This window comes from Populus euphratica, unplaced genomic scaffold (assembly GCF_000495115.2).
Source record: "Populus euphratica unplaced genomic scaffold, PopEup_1.0 scaffold356.1, whole genome shotgun sequence".
Taxonomy (NCBI): Eukaryota; Viridiplantae; Streptophyta; class Magnoliopsida; order Malpighiales; family Salicaceae; genus Populus; species Populus euphratica.
In genome coordinates this window covers 1-16,329 of record NW_011500247.1, presented here as the reverse complement: position 1 = coordinate 16,329, position 16,329 = coordinate 1, and the positions used below count along the sequence as shown (strand labels likewise).

Genomic DNA, 16,329 nt, shown 5'->3' with positions numbered 1-16,329 from the left:
CTTTGAATTTTAGCCTATAAAAGGAGGCATTTTCCATATATTTAGACATTTTAGTTTTCAAATTAAGATCTTATTCTTACTCTATTTCTTGTATTTTGTAATATTGAAGTTTTATTTCATGTTATATTAATCTCTTGTTTATGTTTTTTATTTCATTCCTTTTCTTAATTAACTTATATTTTATTTATGTTTTTATCTTATTTATTTATATTTCTCTCTTTCATTATGTTTAGTTAAGTTTATTATGTTAAGGTGAAAAAGTTATATTAATGGTGTAAGAACAAGTATAGTATAAACTCAACATCAACCTTAATGATTGATACTAACATATTTTGTATTTGTTATCTCGTTCACTTTTAATAATTTACTTATTAAATGGTTAATTTAGAATTGTGTTATATAACACTTGGTACAACAAATACTTGGCACATTCATAGCCCAACCTTATAATATCATTTACATATGTTCTATGAAAAGAATTTGATTTATTGTTAACATGAGTTATAACCATAAATACTTGACAACATTTATTTTATATTATACTTGTTTGAAATGCCATTAGTGGATCATCTAACCTTGACATTTATTTTTATCATAATTTAATCCTCACATTAATCTTACATCTCAAAGTCCTCTTTAACTTATTATTATTATTATTATAGTTAACCCCTCTATGGTTCGACTACAATCTAGCCGAGTTATTTATTACTTCGATACTCCTACACTTGGGAGAAGATATCAATCTTTTGGTCGTGTCAAGTTTTTGACGCCGTTGCCAGGGAGATAAATTCTTGTATAAATTATAATATTTATTTTACTTTTTATTTTCTCTTTTTTATCAAATTTTTGTTTCTTATTTCTTTTTCTTTTCTTTCTTTTATTCCCTTCCTACATGTGCATGAGAGTTTGGTTACGTACATTAAATGGTAGACTTTGTAAGGTATTATCCTTATTATTTTTAGAAAATATGACCAAAGAAGATAACCAGTTGGTTCATAATAAGAATAGTTATGGTAGAATACTTAGAGACCATATAAATCCTACAAGAAGAAGTGCATCATGATGCATAATTTTCCTTCTGATGCATTTCACTTTAATTTTAAGCCAGATATTTTTCAATCTTTACCTTCTTTTCATAGCTTAGATCTAGAAAATTTATATTTGTATTTAAGAGAATTTGAAGAAGTTTGTAACACCTATAATGACTTAAATTGTAACATATACACTATCAGATTAAATGTATTTTTTTTTATTAAAAGATAAAGCTAAAATATAGATGCAAAATCTTATGTTAGGATCCATTCGTGAAAATTTGAGACCAGGATCCATTCGTGCTTGGGATGAAATGCAACAACAGTTTTTAAAGATGTTTTTCTCTTCTCATAGAACAAACTTTTTCAAAAGATAAATCATCACATTCACTCAAAAACTAGGAGAAATATTTTACCAATATTAGGATAGGTATCGAGATTTGTTGAATACTTGCCCTCATTATGATTTTGAAACATGGAGATTGATTTCATATTTTTATGAAGGGTTAACACCTAAAGATAGATAAATGAGGGAATTGATGTGCAATAGAACTTTTAAAGATAAAGATCCTAATAAAGCCATGGAGTACCTAGACTTGCTAGCTGAAAATGCTAAAAATTAGGGCACTACAAACATTTATGAGGCACCAAGTAAAACTCAACCTTATATATTTAGTGGAGGAATGTACAACATTAAGAAAGATCATGACCTCCAAGCCAAGTTGACATCTTTAGATACAAAAATCAAGACACTAGAATTGAAAAAGAGTGGCCAACTAAAATCTGTTTAAGACATTGTATGTCAAATCTGTGAAACCAATGAACACTCAACCAGTAACTGTCCAACTTTGCCTTTTTTCAAGGAATGCCTCTATAAACAAGCTCATGCTTTAAACAGTTTTCAAATACCCAATCATAACCCATACTCGCAAACATACAACTCTGGTTGGAGAAATCACCTAAATTTCAGTTGGAAAAGTGATAACAATAACGCATAAACTTCTCAAGCACACCATAATTTTAAAATTCTCATATATATATGCATCTCCTTATGCTCCATCTCCTAGAAGAAATCTTGAGGAAACATTGCATGCATTTATTAAAAAGCAAGAGACAATCAACAATCAACACTCAACTTGCTCAAAGCATGATAGATTTTAAAATACTCTTGCAAAATTCACTTATGCTTTTAGTTTTCAAAAGAAAGGTAAGTTTCCATCTCAGCCACAGCAAAATCCAAAGAGACAATATAATACAAATGCAAGTAGTTCCAGAAGCAAACACATGGATAGTCAAATCAGTCACTACTCTACGCAGTGGTAAGGTTATTGAAAAACCCTCTCTTGAACCTTATGAGAAAGATGATGAGTTAATCTTTGAGGATAAGAAAAGGGTTAAATCTGAACAATGCAAAAAAAAAGACTGATTCCCTGCTAGCACTTCTATTTCCTCATGTCATAACCAAACAAAGAGAAGCCAATCATGATTTTGAAATCTTTGAAACTGTTTCTCATGTCATGACCAAACAAAGAGAAGCCAATCACGATTTTGAAATCTTTGAAACTGTCAAACAGGAAGAAATCAAGGATGAAAAAGGCACCAAAAATATTATCGCAGATCATTTGTCAAGATTGACAATAGATTCGAGATTTGATGTCTCACCAATCGATGACTGCTTTCTGATGAATCTTTACTTTCCATCTCTACAATGCCTTGGTTTGCTAATATTTTTAATTTTCTTATTTCAGGACAATTGCCAGCTCATTAGAGTACTCAAGAAAAAAGAAAATTCTTGAACGAAGTGAAGAACTTTTATTAGAATAACCTTTATTTATTCAAATATTATCCTAATCAAATATTTCGAAGATGCATTCCTAACAATGAGGTAAGTAGTGTTATTAAATTTTGTCATTCTAGGGCATATGGGGGTCATTTCTCATCAAGAAAGACAACTGTAAAAATCTTACAAAGTGGATTTTACTAGCTCACCAAGTTTAAAGACTCATATGCATTCTGCAAAACCTGTGAAAATTATCAAATAGTTGGATTTATTTCAAAACATAGAGAGTCTTTAGATAATCTTCTATTGACTCTTAAGTCTTATCATAGTGAAGATATATATCGTGCAATTCATAATTTATGGGCCTATTAAAAAAAAAAAAAACATGTTCATCATAGTCTTAGAAATCTGACTAAAAAAGACCCTACTTGTTAATTTTTAAGAAAACTAGATGGGAAGCTTATCTCCGACCCATAGAGGGCGTTTAAGTTGTTCTTGGATGTAAAACTAAGGAAAGATGTGAGCCACAATCACAACTAAGCATACATACAAATCCTTTTTTTTTTTTGATATGTATCGTGCAATTCATAATTTATGGGCCCATTTTTTTTTAAAAAAAAAAGGGAGGGTAAGACTCCAGCTAGCCTATATATAGGTGATATGATTGTTTTTTTAATTTCTTATCTATAAAATCTTCTCTTCCTTCCCTTCATTTCTACTCAACTCATACATTCAACAGTTATAGAGGTGTGTAAAAATGACTGGTTCCTCAAGTCATCACATAAGAAACATTTGTGTTTTTAGTGGATACAGTCCTGGGAAAGAAAATGAGTTTTTAAAATCAGCAAATTATCTTGGTTAGGAACTAGCAGAGAGAGATTCATTTAATGTATAAAAAAGGCACCATTGGATTAATAATGCAGAACAACAAATAAAAGAATTAAAGCAGGGAAAAGAAAGAAGCTAAATAAGAGAAGAAAGGGGATTGGAGATATGCAAAGTCTGTAATATTTTTATTAATCATCAAAACTCCCTTAACATTTAGAAAAGTAGGGTATTAATACTAAAAACTTAACTAGAATAAGTGATTGGGCTAATGACCCACTAAATAAAATACCCAACAATAAATAAAGCCAAATTAATAAAACTTAACTAAAAGTTTATATAAATTAAGCCCAAAACATAAGTTAAAGCCCAATCTCTCAATTGTTTGGGCTATCCTCCATCGTCTATGATCATTCGAGTGCATAAATAATATTTCGAGTCTAATGTCCCCATCAATTCTTTCAGAGTTGGAAGAACTCGACCCCGTCGAGTATAGGCCAAGGCGACTCCGATAATGCTCTCAAAGATAAAGATTAAGCTGTTGTGATATCTCTTTGATAATCCAAGTATAATCTGAATTTGGTCATCGAGCTCATATACTGGGATTTGCTGAAGTTCACCATCCCTGGTAAAAACAACTTGGGCATTCAAAGTATCATTAATATGTTCCTTTTGTGCCAAAGATATGGATAATAAGGTAGGGGTATTAAAAGGAGCATCAGAGATAGGTTGTATTTTATAAATACTGAGGTTTCTCATGTTAAAAGTAGAGCTAATATCAAAGTTTAATAGCAATTTAATGATATAATTATTTGATTTAATCATTTGTAACACTTTGAATGGTCTAGAACTATTTACTTGTAATTTATGATCGGTTTCCAAAGGACACCGTTCAGGTCTAATTTGTATTATGAAATAATCTCCAACATTAAATGCATCATGATACTTTAGTAAATCAATCTCCAACATTAAGTGCATCATGATACTTTAGTAAATCAGATTGAATTTGTTTCATGATCTCAATATGCAAATTATGAACCCCGCATGGTAACGACTTAGCTGACTTAGATATCCTATCGTGAGGAGATATATAAAGGTGTTATATAGGCTTCTCGGGTTTGTAACTATAAACACTAAATGATTGAGGGTGTGGAATAAGACAAACATTGTTTGAAACCTGTGTAGATGTGATATGTACACAATCAAGTAAACTATGATTATCTTTATCTTCCTCATCACATGCATGTGGTAAGGGGTCAAAAAGCTCAACATGTTGCTATAAACTTATGATGTGCTGGACACCAAGCATGTGGGATGAGGAATCAGATTGTTTAGGAGGGCTAATATCATGAGACTCTTCTAAGACCATACTCATCTCTATAGGCGATTCCACTAAAGAGTTCCCTAAAATTTTCTCTACCATTAAAGCAGACATATTAGACTCTTTCCTAACCTCAGTCTCAAGCTCATATGGACTCATTATGTTAAGTCCCTCTTTTTGCACATCCTCGTCATCTAGATCACTAAAATCCTCAAGATTAGGCTCATACACTTCAATACTACAATATTCTTCTTTACCTATATCTTTATATTTTTGGATGACTAAAGGTTTAGAGGTACAATCTAAAGAGATATGACCAAAACCTAGATAATTAGTACACTTAACCTTTGAACTCACCTTATACACTTCATTGACAACTCGTTTGCCTTTTTCTATCTTACAAAGTTGGGCGCTCCTAGGGTTCAGTCTGTGGGGTGGAGCACCTAACAAAGAATCACTACTTCTGAATTGGGACCTAATAGGGATATTATAAAAGTCCTGACAATTCTTCCACTAATTCTTTGTGACCAATTTATAGCCTTTAACTAAAGTATAAGCTTGGTTAAAGGTATATACACCTTAAAATACAACTTCTCTTCTAAGATCATCATTTAAGCCTTTATAAAATCTACGCAAAGTCATAGCTTCATTCTCTCTTATAGCACATCTAATCATGTAATCATTAAACTGCGTTATATACTCATTGATAGACTTATTCCCTTATCTTAGATTGTTCGATTGGTCTAAGAGTTTATTCCTATAAGACTGGGGTAGGTACTTCTCCTGAAGTTTTTGTTTCATTTTGATCCAATCAGTTATATGAGGTTTACCTCTCATCTCTAAACAATCCTCAACATCTCTCCAATAAATTTTGGCTTCATCAATAAGTTTCATTTTAGCAAATCTAACTTTCTTATTATCAGACAAGTTATGTCACTCAAAGAATCTATCCATATCACAAATCCACATATCAAATATCCAAAGGTCATGACGATCGTCAAAAGTGGGGGCTTCTATTTTGTTAGGACTCCAACCTCACTCATCAAAGTCATCGTGTTTAGAGTAAACTAAATGATTATTCTTGTGATATTTATTGGTTTTTTAGTGCCTTATTCGAAAACTCTCTTAGGTTTCAATTCTTCTAAACATGTTGATCACCTAAGTTTACAATGCCCTTTAAATGGTCATAATAATATGACTAAGGGTTAAGTTTACGGTAAATGTAAACTTAAGTTTGAACACTAGATGATCATAACACAAAAGCATGCAACACTCACTTAGAAATGAAATTGAGGTCATAAATGGTTCTTGCAAGTGAACTCACAATACAAAAATAAAAGCTATCTTTTTTTGTCTTTTTTTCCTTAAATGTGGAGATTAATCAAGAACAAATTACACTAATAAAATTATAAGCAATTAATATTAGATTCTTATGTGTAAATAATTAATCAAACACGATGTCATAAGCAAGAATTCATAATTATAAAATAGAATAAGATATTAACTATCACTGATGAAAGAGGTTGATGAATAAAAATTAACAATTAAAAATGCTAGGTGAGATTTTTTTTATACTTTTTATTTTTATGATTTTATTTTTAGCAGAAAAGTAATATTAATGATAACTTTAAATGAAAATTGCCAAACCAGAGAGTGATTCACTAACTAGATCGGTGGAGGAAGCTGGAATCTGATGTGGTCAAGATGCTAAAGTGGCACATTGGTGAATTGCTGGATGTCGTGGCAGATACCAGCAGTCTTTTGCTGACGGGGCTTCACTAGATGACGTGGCGCGGGCTAGTGAGCTGAGCTGACATGGCGTTGATATGACAGACATCTACTAACGTGGAAGAGTTAATTAATTTGACTTGAAAGCTGTTGTTTCCTTCTTCCTTAGCTCCTATAAATTGTTGTTGTTGCTAATAGCGATGGCGCAAGAGATGTGGCTCTGTAATTCTACTTGGGATCGGCAGTGCGAGGAAAGGGGTTGTGGTGTCTGTGGTGTCGCTGCTGGACGGGGACCCGTTGATGCGTGGATCCGTTGTTGCTGCTGGAGGTGATGGCACGGTGGACGATGGCCGATAGAGATTTGTTATGTTGCCTTTGTTGTGGTGAACCACCAGTTGGTGCTGGCTGTGATAGGTGGGTGGGTGGCTGCGTCTGGTGGTCTATGCTGCTGATTTGGTTGCTGAAGCCGAAAGTCTATTGTGGAGGTGCCACTGCAAGCGATTTGGCGTGACTGCAGGTGGCGTGAAGAGTGGCCTGCCGTCGGAAAATTTGTCATCGTGGACTTGTTATGACCTGCGTTGACACAGAATTTCCAATCGGCGTTGCTGCATGCTGTGATCATCTCCAGATTTGCTGAGTTTGCGACGGCTGTTTTCTAGTGGAGAAGATAAGCAGTGTTTCCTCTTTTATTTTTTTCAGAATAGGTGGATTTATTAGAATAGTATGCTTTTTTATTCTTTTTTTTTTAAAGATCAATCTAGGGTTAAACATAAACATATGGATCGTTTAATTGTAAGAACAATTAAAAACCAGGCTTTGATACCAAATTTGATGCGGAACAACAAACAATAGAATTAAAGCCGGGAAAAAAAAAAGCTAAAAAAGAGAAGAAAAGAAATTGGAGATATGCAAAGTCTGCAATATTTTCATTAATCATCAAAGCTCCTTTAACATTTAGAAAAGTAGGGTATTAATATTAAAACCCTAACTAGAATAAGTGATTGGGCTAATGGCCCACTAAATAAAATACCCAATAATAATTAAATCAAACCCAACTAAACGTTCATATAAATTAAGCCCAAAACATAAGTTAAAGCTCAATCTCTCAATTGTTTGGGCTATCCTCCATCATCTATGATCATTCGCGTGCATAAATAATATTTCGGGTCCGGTGTCCCCATCAGTTAATAGGAGGTGTGTCAATAGCTGTATTTTTAGGAGACAGTCTAGTTTTGGGGGTCGTCCCTAAAGTTTTAGCAAAAGAAGACATCATTGAAAAAATAATTGGAGAAGAATTACAAGTCTCTACAATGTTTAATCGAATGAATATAATATTTAACCATGTTGACGCCTTCATTGCTTTGTCAGGTGGTCTGTACACATTAAAGAGATCTTTCATAATTCCTGTTGGGTCCAACTGCACATTCACCATAAACCTATAGGTTTGTTAAATGTTAATGGTTTTTATAATAATTTATTGTTTTTTTTTTATCAAGCTGTGGAACAAGAATTTCTAACATCTTTGACACGACAAATCATAATCTCTACTACTATTGCTGAACAATTGATTGACCAACTATGACTTTTCATCCATGTAATTGGTCTCTCCATCAGTCGCATAAATTAGTCAATTAAAAAAAGTCATAAAAAGCTTAGATTGGATTTAAGCCTTTGTTTGTGAAACCTTGTGTCTTTTTTTATTAATAGAATATTATTTTGTTTAAGTGTTTCAGGTGATGTCTTCTATACTCTATCTTTCTACCTTAAAACAATAAGAAAAATGTCCCCTTTTGGTTAAGGGGAGAGGGTAATAGTTAACAAAAAAAACTAACTACTTTTATTTTTAATAAAACCATTTGAAAAAACTATTGTTAATAGGATGACAAAATAAATGAGTTTTTTTTATTAAAATGACTCTTGAGACGGATCTCAGTAAACATTCTTAACAAAGTCTATCACAATACTTCTTAAAATATTCAGGTTTACAAACTCTCATATTATTATCAATTGATTGTGCTCATATACAAATTGATAATATTAATGATACATTAGATAAGTATGGTTTTGTAGTCTCTCTAACCAATTAAGCCTGATTTGGTGTTTTAATACTTAATACTCTAAAGTCAATTGACTTAGGAGCTATTGGTTTAGTGCTTATTAATAGGTTAAGGAAAAAAGCTTAAGAGAATCAAACATTGCACTATCTACATATCAGTATATACAACTCGAGTTACTATGCTTGTAAAGGTGTCTCAAGACCTAATGCCCTAAGACTAATTAGTCTAAGAGTCATTAGCCTAAAGCTTGTTACATGGATTAAAGATGCACTATGTTTTAAGTTATCTATATGTATATATGTATGTGTGTGTGTGTAGATATATATTAAATAATAATAATAATAATAATAATCTCAACTTAAGAAAATTAACCTTAAACATTAGAACAAATTTTATTTTCTTTCAAGTAAAATTCCATAACTATACGTTGATATTAAGTACAAAAAAAGGTTTATTAATATCTTATTTAAAAAGTATAAAACTAATATATAAATTTAATGAGTTCATTTATTTGAATAGATTAATGGAAGTTAAATGATGAATGACTTGCTTTGTGAAACTTGCAAAAACAAAATTTATTTTAACGCTTTGATTACTAGGGACTGGTAATAAGTTGGTTAGGGGGTGTGATTAGTACTTAAAACTGTATTTTTATCAAGGTTCTATATTATTATTTTGCACTTTGAGTATCAATAACTTCTTAACTAGAGCATGTTTTATAATAACATATTCAATAATATGAGATACCTTTAATTTATAGTAAATGTTCATCTTAAATACAGATCTATCACATAAATCAAGGGATTGATTGATATGTTTAACTACTAAAATTAAAAAGACAAAGAAAGGGCTGAGTTTAGAAAAGAGATGTTGATTCAATCCAAATTGAAATACCATTCGGTTATTGGATCATAAATGAAGATGTAGAACTTGGAATAAGGTATGTTTTATATGGATGAAAAGCTAAAACATAGACCTAAAACTTTCATGAAGAATACAATTTCAAAAAGGTTATTTTCAAGTTCAAATTATAGCAACAACGGAGAAGTCTGAATCTGTCTTGTAGCCTAGATACTATTCAGTGTTCAACTCATATCTCGAGTTCTAGAAGTCCAAATACACCGAATGTTTTTTGTTAGAAAGTTGAGACAATTTCCTAGAACTTTCATGACGACAATCTGTTTAAATTTTGATGTTTGCAATGAGTTTTTGGCAAACAAGAAGGATTGTCACCAAGTCAAGCCATCCACTCAACAATTAGTCAACAAATCAATAATTTTAAATTTTAGTCTATAAAAGAAGACATTTCCATACATTTAGACATCATAGTTTTCAGATCAAAATCATATTCTTACTCTCCTTTTTTATATTTTTGTAATGCTTAAATTTTGCTTTTATTAATCTCTTGTTTATGCTTTTCATTTTATTTCCTTTACTTAGTTAACTTATATCTTACTTATGTTCTTATATTATTTATTTATGTTTCTCTCTTTCATTATATTTAGTTAAGTTTATTATATTAAGGTGAAAAGGTTACACTAATGGTGTAAGAATAAGTATAGTATAAACTCAACATGAACCTTAATGTTTGATACTAACATGTTTTGTATTTGTTATCTTGTTCACTTTTAATACATTGCTTGTTATCTCAACATAAGTTAAAAATTTATGTTGTATACCACTTAATACAACAAATACTTTATATTTTTATAGCATAACTGTATGGTATAACCTACACCTGTGCTATAAAAGAACTTGATTTGTTGTTAACATAAGTTATAATCATGAATATTTGACAACATTTACAAGTATTAACATTATTTGAATAAGATAACTAATGTAATCATGTTAAAAATTTATAATCCAATTGCAAACTCCTTTGTATGTGGTTTCCAGTTGAGTAATAATATACTTGTTTAAAATGTCATTAGTAAAATCTTTAACCTTGACATTTGTTTTTATCATAGTTTAATTATCACATTAATCTTACATCTCAAAGTTCTCTTTAACTTATTATTATTATTATTATTATTATTATAGTTTACCTTCCTGTGGTTCAACCCCGGTCTTGCTAGGTTATTTATTACTTCGACACTTTTACACTTAGGAGAAGACATTAATCTTTTGGTCATGTAAAAAGTCAATGTTTTTTTTTTTAGTTTTTATGTTGTTTATTTAGCTATAATCAAGTTACTTACCAATAGTGTGGTATGTAAGGATACAGACACATTTTAGAGGCCAAAATAAGCATTTTTTAGTGCATTTCATATCTATGGTTTCTAGGCAACCTCTTTATAAGGTTAAGGCAACTTTGTCCATTAAATCTTATATAATAGTTTTAGGGCTTGATTGGTTTAGTTTCTGGTTTAGATAGGCCCGCCCATCATCTTTGATAAGTAATCTAGGAGTTTTTTGCAACAATAACAAGGTTTAATACATTTAAATCCTAAGGTTTTTGTTTCGAACCAAAACCTTTTTTTTTTTATAAATCATGTTATTTTGTTAATCATTAAAAGAAATGAACCATTGATTCTTAATTTAAGGAAGGTTACAAATAGAAACATCCCCTCCTTTGTTTAAAATCTGCTCTGGATTGATAACTATGTTTTGTGAGGAGACAAATAAATTTCATCTGTTTTGATCCATTTTTTATTAAGACTTTTTGGAGTTTGTGTTTTTTCCACTTTTGGTCTGTTTTGTTTTTGAGTTTACTCAATTGCGTCAACACCAACAAGGTCAACTCGACTGTTTCAACTCAGTCGAGTCTGCCCTACTGGGTCAACCTGTTCGGGTTAACCCGACCAAAATAATAAAATAAAAAAACATAAAATCAAATTTTGCTTTTGTTAGTTTTTTTTAGGATGTGTTTTTTTAGGAAAAATTCATTTTAAACCTCTTAGATTCTTTTTATATATTTTCAAGAAAAACTACAAATAAATTATGTTTTTTGTATATTGCATACAACCAAGTTTCTCAAAAAATTATATAAAAAAAAATCATATCATTTAGTATTTTCATACGAAAAGAAAAAAAATGTGTTTTGGCATGCATTTTAAGATCTAATAATCAATTTATTAAAATTATAAGAATTTGATCAATATTTCAATAAACCATCCTTTTTTTAATTCATGAAAATTAATTGTTAAAAATTATAATATATAATGTTGAACCTATAAATGAGGTTAGTATTTGAAATGTTGGGAGCTGACCAAGAAATTCTAATAGTTAACCTAAATTCTAATTAGAAATATATTTTTTTCACTATAATACATAAATTATGAAGAACTTTTTTTCTAAGAATTTATTTATAATAATAAGGTAGAACTTTTATAATTTAATCATACATAAATTAATAGAACTTTATTTTCTAAGAATTTATTAATTGGTAGTATTAATAATAATAATAACAACAACAACAGTTATTATAGTAATAATTGTGGTAATAACATTAACAATATTATTAATAATAATGATACTTATAATACTACTAGTAATAATAATAACAATAGTGATAGCGATAATAATAACAACAACAACAAAATAAATAAATAATAATGATGATAATAGTAGTAGTAATAGTGATGATATTACTTATTAATAATAGTATTAATGATAATTTTGATTCTTATTTTTTAAATTACTATTTTTCAATTATTTTGTATGATTAAGATACTTTTTATTTATTTTTTATCATTTAATATTTAATTTAATAAAAATTAAATTTCATGGTTTTTTCTAGATTGAGTGTTTTAAGTCTAATAACTTTTTAAGTTTTTATTAAGTTATTTCGGTCACATAATTTAAATCATAGGTTTTGCAAATATCTCATGTTGGTTTAATCTTAACTAGCTTTGGTACACATTTATCATGAATAATTTTTTATGCTATTTTTCTAACTCCATTTCAATACCTAAACATTATATTTTCTACCAAAAAAAATAGATGGGCCTCACGGTGAAGCGTGAACACCAAGGCTGAAGCTAATGACATGCATATTAGAAGAATATGCTACTGATCAATTAGAAACCATCCAAAATGCAGAACTAAACTTCTTGCTCTATAAAAAAAACATGTTATCAACTTGCATGTGCATAATGAGTATCAAAATTATCAGGTTTATCAAAACAGGGTATGTGAGAGAAAATAAAGGCAAATTTTGAATAAAAACATTAAGAAGTGAATAAATGTATCCTTATCCCGCTTAGACAAACTATGCATGGATTTCTTTAAAAAATGAATTTAAAGAGTTAGGGAATCATTTGAATTCCAAAATTAATTTTTAAAAATCAAAATACATATACAAAGACCAAATTTTGCTTCAATCAAATGTATAATGAAACAAGAAATTACCTGGTGAATTATTTGATAAAAGCTATGCCGACCATTTGCTCCTGGTTTGTCAAATTCAATTTCTCTAGTCTCAAAGGAAATAATGCACCATCAATAGATGCTCCATTGCTATTACTTTCCATCCAGACCTAGATTTGAGTAAAATAAACAAATTTGAAATACAAAAAAAATAAAATTGAAGAGGGATGAAAGTGAAACAAAAATCAAGTTTTATAAATTATAACAAATAAGATAAATAATTAAAAAAAAGGGGCTACATCTAAAGAGATTAAAAATTAAAGGGCTTTTTTGAGATTTTAAAGGGATATAGGGATAGGAGTTGAGAAAAAGATAAGGAAGGGAAAACAAAAAGAAAAAATGACACTGGTGACAAAATCATCGACGTTTAGCCACAAGTGATCTTTACAAGGAGATATCATAACGATTCAAAATCTATTATGGAAGATGACATTTGACCACTGGATAACCCCTTATATATCGATGTGTGAAATACATGCACCAATAATTTTTTTTAACAATATTTATTATATTGAATCACATGATTGCCCTTAAAACAACTTGATAATTATAAAATAGCCTAGGAGTATATACAAAAAATGTCTCTAAACATAGATAGTTGAAGAGTAATAGGAGACTTAACCTATTAGTTTGCAAACCTTCTTTATTACAACAATAGAGTAGTTCTATATAATAGTTAATATAAAAATTACAACAATAGAGTAGTTCTATATAATAGTTAATATAAAAATTACAACAATAGAGTAGTTCTATAATATTTCTTATACACACACACATCCAATAATATGCCCCCTCAAGCTGAGGAGGGGATCGACCCGAAACTTCAACTGAAAAGTAGTAAAAGAAGCAATTGGAAGCAGCTTAGTAAAGACATCTTGGGTCTGGCAAACATACGTTACTCTATACTTGGCTAACTGCCAAGTCCACGTACTTTTCTTGACTGATCCCAAGATTTTTATTTTTTCAATAATAATAATAATGGTTATAATGATAATAATGACGACGACGATGATGATGATAATAATAATAATAATAATAGTGGTGATAGTAATAGTAGTAGTTATGATAGTAATAATTAAATAATAGCAATATTATTAATAATAATAATACTAATAATAATAGATAGCAATAGTGAATACGATAATAATAATACTATTAATAACAATAGTAATTTTGATGATCATGATAATGATGTTATTTATTAATACTAACCGTTCAATTAGAAATGCTACTATTCAAGCTAATGGCATGCACATTGGAGGCGAATATGCTACTATTCAATTAGAAACCATCCAAAATGCAGAAGTAAACTTCTTGCTCCATGAAAAAAAGACATGTTATGTGCATCATGAGTATCAAAATTATCAGGTTTACCAAGACAGGGTATGTGCGGGAAAACAAGGACAAATTTTGAATAAAGACATCAAGAAATGAAATAAATATATCCTGAAGCTACTTATCCCATTCAAACGAAGTATACATATATTTTAAAATTATATATATAAATTTTAGGAACAAGTAATCATTTCAATTCCAGAATTGATTTTTAAAAATCAAAATAGGTATACAATGACCTAATTTCACTTCAACCAAATGCATAATGGAACAAGAAATTACCTGGTGAATTAGTTGATAAAAGCTATGACGGCCATTTGCTCCTGGTTCGCCAAATTCAATTTTTCCAGGCCATTACTTTCGTGCTGACCTAGATTTAAGTAAAATAAACGGGCATTGGAAACTTTAAAAGGCACATTCTCTCTCTCTCTCTTTTTTACATATTTAATACCAAGGAAAAGAGAGTTAAAGTTCAAGTAGGCTTGCTTATTAAATGTGAGGTGCAAATTTCTTCACGGCTTTAGAATCAGGTAAGATGATCTAAAGGAGTAGTAGACTCGTAAAGCTACAGTTATTAAGAATTCTAAAAATTCGTCGCAACTCAAATAGATCTTGGGAAGAAGTAGTCACCCCTGCAATATATCCAAAAAATAAAATATTTCACACACTTAACAGACCTAAAAGTGCCTAAAGGAGAAGGTCAAAATGTTATCAACATTAACTGGAATCTCATAAAGCACATCAAGAACTCATGCCACACAGATTATGCCTCAAATGAATAATCAAAAGGAAAATGATAGATCACCATACTAACTTCCTCAATAACCAAGAGGACCTCAAACAATGTATTAAACACCATACAAAATGGATAATCACATGTTAAATATGATTCAACACCATTGATAAAGAATCATTTTAGGACAAGCAGAATATAGATCTGATAAAAGTTCATGGTATTGGAGCACTTACAGGTAGATTTTTTTCAAATGGTGCAGAATATGAATGCTGATCAATGCTTTGTGCTCCTTTCAAGAACCTTCAAGTAGAAAAATAAAAGTTGTTATCACTATAAAACAAATCCTAACAAAATAGCAAACACATTATATGCAAGTAACAAGGGGATGAATAGGAAACTAAAGTAGATATCGAGGGAATCAACGAAGCAAAACTCTTTGAAAACTTCATGGCAAAAAAGTGATTAATTGTATGTTATACATCTTTCTATGCTAGAGATTGAGAACTCTTGCCACTTTTGACATTGTTTCTTGCAGCCTCTAAAATAATAACGGTGCAAGAGAAACCTAACTTTTTGAATTAAAACGATCAGAAGTTACCATACTTCCCAGCAATTGAGAAACCATATTGGAGAGACAAAGGCAACACACCAACAACACTGCAAACTGCAAGCAACAACACAATTAGGATTCTGCATGAAGTTCTCCATGATTCTGTCCACAAAATGAGAGAAAACCCACCACTAAATCTGCCACCAACCCAGTCCCAGAATGCAAAAGCATTAATAGGATCGATGCCAAACTTTTCCCCAAACTGCAATAGTAAAAGACAGTTGGAGTATACAAGTAGCCAGAGTGGTTAAATACCAAAAAAAAGGGATCTTTGAAAGATGAAAAGAAGAATGAAAAGCCATGAATAGAAAACAATAACAAGGGAGCAGCGAAAATGAATTTTGAAATATCATAGAACTTCAACTATCCCAAAGTCTGAAGAATATGAGAGTGCAGACAAAATGAATTCGCTATACCACAAGATTAATGCTCACTGCGACCACATGCTTGGCAACTGCAGAGGATCTAAAAATAGTGGCAGAATGGTCACACGTTATAGTCACAGAAAGAGAGACACAGCAATTGCAAGGCATATAAA

The 16,329-nt window shown here is 30.3% G+C and overlaps 1 protein-coding gene across 5 annotated transcripts in view; it reads right to left on the bottom strand.

The window, feature by feature from the left end:
- LOC105112669 (glucose-6-phosphate isomerase, cytosolic 2B-like) overlaps positions 1-16,259 on the bottom strand; it is a 47,452-nt gene extending 31,193 nt beyond the window's left edge. The window contains exons 1-6 of one of the 5 annotated variants that reach the window (XM_011008440.1): positions 16,142-16,259; positions 15,921-15,993; positions 15,785-15,845; positions 15,415-15,481; positions 14,728-14,796; positions 13,093-13,220 (exon numbers count right to left, since the gene is read on the bottom strand). In XM_011008440.1, coding sequence (XP_011006742.1) covers positions 13,101-13,220; positions 14,728-14,796; positions 15,415-15,481; positions 15,785-15,845; positions 15,921-15,993; positions 16,142-16,144 — 393 coding nt within the window. In that variant the 5' untranslated portion in view covers positions 16,145-16,259 and the 3' untranslated portion in view covers positions 13,093-13,100. Of the gene's footprint in view, positions 1-13,092; positions 13,221-14,617; positions 14,797-15,414; positions 15,482-15,751; positions 15,846-15,920; positions 16,100-16,141 lie in introns of those variants that run through there. The other 4 variants (XM_011008441.1, XR_839804.1, XR_839803.1 and 1 more) reach the window with 4 other exon arrangements.
- Positions 16,260-16,329: the final 70 nt, after the last annotated feature.